The following is a 5,767-nucleotide window of genomic DNA, read 5'->3' as shown; positions in this document are numbered from 1 at the left end:
TCGTGCCGTGCGCCGCCTTCCTTCGAGCTCCGCCGCGTACGTACTCGCGTGGGTGCCAGTGCAGTGGCGCACGGAGAGCAGGCGGGTGCCGGGAAGGAAAAAGAAAAAAACTGTGGAACGCCTGTGAGCCGGGACGGCCGGCCGGACGGGGTCACCGCCAGGAACGTGCCTTGCGCGACGAAAGGACCCCGGTCTGCTTCACCGCGAGTCCGTGACTCCTTGAGCGAGCGGCAGCGGTATCCGTGCGCTGCTGAATGTGGATGGGATGGAACGGGACGCCGTGTACCTGGGCTGGTGCCTACCACACCGTAACGGAACTTGGGCGCCTTCCGTGTATAGATGGCCATTCGTGTTGGTCATCGGCATTCGGCAGGTGATGTCAACTCCTTCCAGGTGGGCGTGGGAACGGAAGTACCAACATTTTGACTGGATCAACGGTGCTGTTTTGAACTAAATAATTTGGCAGTTAAATGATTTGGATGCAAAGTGGGTCGCTAATTAAGAGTACGTACCCCTCCATTCTAAATCATAAGACATTTTGTTTTTTTCAAAAGATATATTGTTTTTTATAATGCATCTAGACACGGTGGATATCTAAGTGAGTATTAAAAGCTACACATGTAGAAAAGCCAAAACGTCTTATGAATTAGAAGAGAGGGTACAATGTAAAACATTTATACTTGTTACGTCAAGCATCCATATAACTATGTGAGTTTCATCCTCCAATGAAAACAACTATTGCATAGCTGTAGCTGTTTAATTTTTTTAGATAACGCCAAATGTATAATTCCGGCCTCATCCATTCACAATTCGGTGGATATGGCCTGTTGTAGATGTTTAAATACATGGTTAAAAGCATTTTGTACCTAGGAGAGTCAAAACATCTTGTAATTTGAAACGGAGGAAATAGTTGTTTTAGTTCGCCGGTCGCCACTATGGCGCTGCATGTGTTAGGGATTTGGGGAGGACATGAAAGGATTAGTGTGGTGTGGGGCTAATTTTTTTAATTGAAGAAAGGGCGGTCACATGTTTGATCATTGGATAAAGACGACTAAGAAGGAAACGAGACACTACACTACATGTTCATGGGGTTACATAGAAGTACTCCATCCGTTCAAAATTATAAGTCGCTTTGGTCTTTTTCGTACATCGATTTAGCTATGGATTAGCAAAATCGATGTACCAAAAAGGCCAAAGCGACTTATAATTTGGAACGGGGTAGTAAATTACTCCCTCCGTTTTAGACCATAGGTTACTTTTGTTTTATCAAACTTCTTTCAACTTTATCTAATTTTATAAAAAAAAAATGCACCAAAATCATCAATAGTATCAAATTAGTTTCATTGAATTCTCAATGAAAATATTTTGATAGTGCATTTATTTGAACTTGTAGGGTTAATATATTTTTTTCCTAGAATTGTCAAAGTTAGAGATATTTGACTTAGAGCAACACTAAACTATAGTTTAGAAACGAGGAACTAGTAGCAAATTAACCAAGCTACATGGCCCTTCTTCTTCGGCCTATTGATAATCAATCCACCTGATAATATGTAAAGGTAAAAAAATTGTACCCCTTCCCCCTCCTCACTCCGCCATTATAGTTGTTCCATCCCCATATTACATTTTTAGAGATTTTTACCTACGCGCTACTAAAAAAGATTAAAATTCCATATCATCCACTAAAAAAGATTAAAAATCCATATCTTTCATGGAAAAGTTGAGGATAACGTGGCACTACCAAACTTCTCTTATTATCTACATGTCACAGTTGTCAGCTTTGAGGGTAACTATAGCTAACTGATGCATGAAAATGTGACTTTGCTTTAGGGTGAAGTCACATGGGATATTTTCATCGTTTCCTGGCTCGCCACTCGAATGGCACATATTTTCTCTCTAACACGCCTCCATCCCTCTTACCTCGTGCGACCATGTCTCCTAGCCGCGCTCATGCGCAACCAACTTCACCTTGCACACCCTGTGCCAAGTGTGTGCGTCACCACCTCTCCCTCGTCTCTTCCCTGTGCTAGCGTCCCTGTGTTGCATGCTCTCTCTCTCTCTCTCTCTCTCTCTCTCTCTCTCTCTCTCTCTCTCTCGGATTGTATGGAAAAACCACATGGGCAAGCACCTACCGAATTGTCATCCTAAAAAGTTTAACGGATTCTTGTAGTGTGGTCAATCCTTGTAACCAAATGCGGATGTAGAAACAAATACTAGTTGGGGCTCCATCTCATCTATACATGTACTCCCTTCTTGTAGGCTTCCATGGCTACAAATTTATACACAGGGATTTAGGATGGGCTCCAAGTTTGCGGCAACCAAAGGAGGGGGCTCGATCCCTAGTTGAACTTCTCTCTCTCATCCTCTCTAATAATGCAAAATCAATCCCTTCGTTATTACCTCACATAACTCCCTCGCGTGTGTTGTTTGTAACAATAATACACAATCCACCATCTTGATCTCCTCCATTTGTCCTCTCTTATTCTCATCATTATGTGAATCTATGGCTAAACACAAATCTTAAAGCAAATATATTTTTTCTAAAAAATCCACCATCTTGATCTCATCTAGTTGTCCTCTCTCAACCGTTCCTCATCATCACTTGTGAATATTGGCCAAACACAAATCTTAAAGGCATTTTTTCAACAAAAAAAAAACCTAGTACTCCCTACACATTATCTAATTTTGACTAATTATTAACAACCAACATTAGATATATGGTGATCCTCATTGTATATATACTCCCCCATGAATATAGTGATGATCCAATTCATCTAGAAGCTGCAGATCGATGCCTAAAGAGAATGAGCGAGAGAGTCGTAGGCTGGCTACATAGCCGGACACGACTCTGGACAGGGTGGAAGCTCCTGCGATCTCGCCGATGCCATGCAACGGCTCTAAACAAAAGATCATATCTTTCCGCACGCAAACACCATGCACGCCAACCGCAGCCGCGCGAAAATAGGCGCGGCGACGAGCGCTTCCCGGGGCGATCCGGGAGCTGCACCGCCCACCTCATCACCCTCCCCTCTCCGCCCAGCGCCCCCGCGCTCTGCCGCCATTACCACGCGGCCTCTCCCCCTTCGTCTTCGTCTTCCCCATCCTTCCCTCCGGCGGCCCAGGGGCGGAAGGCCGTCGCCCCCCTGAACACCACCCGCCGTGCCCGTTCTTCCCAGCTACAGCAACCCGCCGGTGCGCGCGGTTGCGTCGCATTTGCATGGCTGCTCGCTGCGCTCCGGCCTAGGCACAGGGCATCTTTCGCGTGCGTGCGTGCGTGGTTGTCGAGGAGCTCCGATCCGTCCGATCCTCTCCCCGGCCCATTCGCCGGAGGAACTGACAGCCGTCGTCTTCTCGCTCTCTCGCTCTCTGCCCTGTTCCCGGGGCTGAGAGGGGAGGAGAGAAGGCCACGACTAAGCTGGAGGACGGAATGACGATGGCGAGGAGCGGCGGCGGCGGCGGGGGGGTGGAAGGAGGCAGCGGCGGCGGTGGCAGAGGGCTGAGGAAGGGGCCGTGGACGCAGGCGGAGGACAAGCTGCTGGTGGACCACGTGCGGCGGCACGGCGAGGGCAACTGGAACACCGTGCGCCGGGACACGGGGCTGCTGCGCTGCGGCAAGAGCTGCCGCCTCCGGTGGGCCAACCACCTCCGCCCCAACCTCCGCAAGGGCCCCTTCTCCCCCGAGGAGGAGCGCCACATCCTCCTCCTCCACGGCCTCTACGGCAACAAGTGGGCGCGCATCTCCTCGTTCGTGAGTCCCTGCCTGTCCCAGCGTATTGTTCAGATTCTTTCGGGGAATTCCGATCCGCCATGCACGTACGCCGTGAAGAACTCATCGTCGTCTTTCTTTGTCTTCGACCGATCGCATTCGCATGCATGCAGCTCCCAGGGAGGACGGACAACGAGATCAAGAACTACTGGAACACGCGCCTCAAGCGCCGGCAGCGCGCGGGCCTGCCGCTCTACCCGCCGGACGTCGAGCGGGAGATCGCGTTTCTCCGCGCGCACAACGTCAACCCGTTAGCCGACGCCGACGCCAGCGCCCAGGCCCACGCCAACGCAAGCCTTCAGCCGCCGCCACCGCTCCTCTACGACGCCGGCAACCCGTTCGTCGCGCTGCCGCCCACCATGCCGTCGCCGTCGCCCACGCACTCGCCGCTGATCAACCAGAACTACCCGCTCCTGAACCAGATGCAGGTGTTCCACCACCTCGGCGGCAGCCAGCAGCAGCAGCCGGCGGCGTTCCACCAGGACGGCGGCAGCGCGGCGGCGGCGTTCGGCAGCGGCATCGTCTCCTCGGGCCTGCCGCCGCTGCCGACCGCCGCCAGAGCGCAGGCGGCCGTGCTCCCTTCGAACCAATTCGACACCTCCAGCAGCGGCAGTGGCAGCGGCAGCGTGGGGCTGCTGGAGTCGATGCTGATCGGCGACGAACACCTGCTGCTGCGGCCCAACCCGAGCATGGTCAAGGTCCCCTCCATGCCCGCGCTCTCCTACCGCGAGCCGGCCGGATCCAGGCTGCTGCCCGCCCACGGCGCCGGCAGCGACGGCGACGTCACCTCGCACGCGCACGCGCACTGCCCTCCGGGAGAGGACATCCACCATGGTGCGACATGGAACTTCACCTTCGGTCAGTACTTGCTCAGATTGTTGCTCCCCGAAAAGAAACTGACGCCGATCGTCTGACAATGTCGTTGCATGCATCGGGAAACCGATGCGTTTTCAGAGGCCGTGGAGCCGGCGAAGAGGAGGACGGCGAGCGAGGTGGGGATCTCCGACATGTTCGCCATCGCCCCGCCGGGGGATTGGTTCGGCTTCGGCACCTGCGGCGGGTCGACGGCGCCATCGCCGGGGCCGTCGTCGGCCGTCACCGACGAGGAGTTCACCCTGGAGATGCAGCAGTTCATGTCATTGCTACCACTGTCGATCGACGAGCACGGCTGGAACGCATAATGCGGCCGGGTAAAAATGGAAATCGGAAACTGTGTAGAGAGCGTGTGTTTGCTTTGCTTCTGCGACGAAAACAGTGTACGCATTGTTTTTGTAATGAGCCTATTCTTGGATCTTTATCTGTTCTAGACGTCAATCGAGTTTCAAACATGTTGATGATATTGCTAGGGCACCATCGGCGTGGGAAAAAGTGAAAAACACCAAATAGTCCATGCATACAAAAATCACCTGCAGCGATGCAATCAGGCTCTGTGCAGAAACGCACAAGTGCACGACGTACATACTGCTTCAGAAAACAATCCAAACCGGCCCCCGCGTCGCTCGCAGGGGCGGCACGGGCGGAGACGAAGCTGATAGACACAGTGGATCATCGAGACATAATCCAGTGAATATAACCTTACATACGGGATAAAAATTTCCTATAACATGATCTAGATAGAGAGAGGAAGGAAGGTGACATGTCACCGACTATCTACGGGCTTGAAGGAAGAGCTCGCCGTAGCCATAGCGAATGTGATGCGGTCCGGGTCGGCGGTGTCACGGTGACGGTGTTGAGGTCAGTCGCAGTGCAGTGGTGACGCAGAGGCGGCGCTGAAGACGGCAGTTGAGATTCCCGTCGCTGGATGCACCCCTCACTAGATCGGATTGGGATTGTTGGTGAGTGTGGCGGCTCACGGTGAACCTCGTAGTAAAAGCCGTTGGCCCCACCTCTCTTTATAGTGTAGTGCAACGGGGGCCCACCAACCATGTAGGGTTGGGCGCCCCCGATCAGGACACGAGGTCAAGACACAATTCGACCGTTGGGCCGAGCTGGAGAGATCAATAC

General features: G+C 52.6%; 1 protein-coding gene across 1 annotated transcript; it reads left to right on the top strand.

Annotated features, from left to right (window-relative positions):
• The first annotated feature begins 3,044 nt into the window (after positions 1-3,044).
• On the top strand, positions 3,045-5,054 carry LOC136522124 (uncharacterized). The gene is made up of 3 exons (XM_066515912.1): positions 3,045-3,745; positions 3,877-4,621; positions 4,718-5,054. Exons 1-3 carry the CDS (start codon positions 3,425-3,427, stop codon positions 4,942-4,944), a joined length of 1,293 nt encoding a protein of 430 aa, XP_066372009.1. The 5' UTR covers positions 3,045-3,424; the 3' UTR covers positions 4,945-5,054.
• The last annotated feature ends 713 nt before the right edge of the window (positions 5,055-5,767 follow it).

The sequence above is a fragment of the Miscanthus floridulus genome, chromosome 18 (genome assembly GCF_019320115.1).
Source record: "Miscanthus floridulus cultivar M001 chromosome 18, ASM1932011v1, whole genome shotgun sequence".
In the NCBI taxonomy this organism is placed as follows: Eukaryota; Viridiplantae; Streptophyta; class Magnoliopsida; order Poales; family Poaceae; genus Miscanthus; species Miscanthus floridulus.
The sequence above is the reverse complement of the archived record's forward strand: the minus strand, read 5'-3'. Positions and strand labels throughout refer to the sequence as shown.

Excerpts from the sequence above, each read along its gene's own strand:
- LOC136522124 (XM_066515912.1), top strand. The coding sequence starts at position 3,425 with ATGACGATGGCGAGGAGCGGCGGCGGCGGCGGGGGGGTGGAAGGAGGC. Across the intron at positions 3,746-3,876 it reads GGGCGCGCATCTCCTCGTTC|CTCCCAGGGAGGACGGACAA; the intron begins GTGAGTCCCTGC and ends GCATGCATGCAG. Across the intron at positions 4,622-4,717 it reads GACATGGAACTTCACCTTCG|AGGCCGTGGAGCCGGCGAAG; the intron begins GTCAGTACTTGC and ends ATGCGTTTTCAG.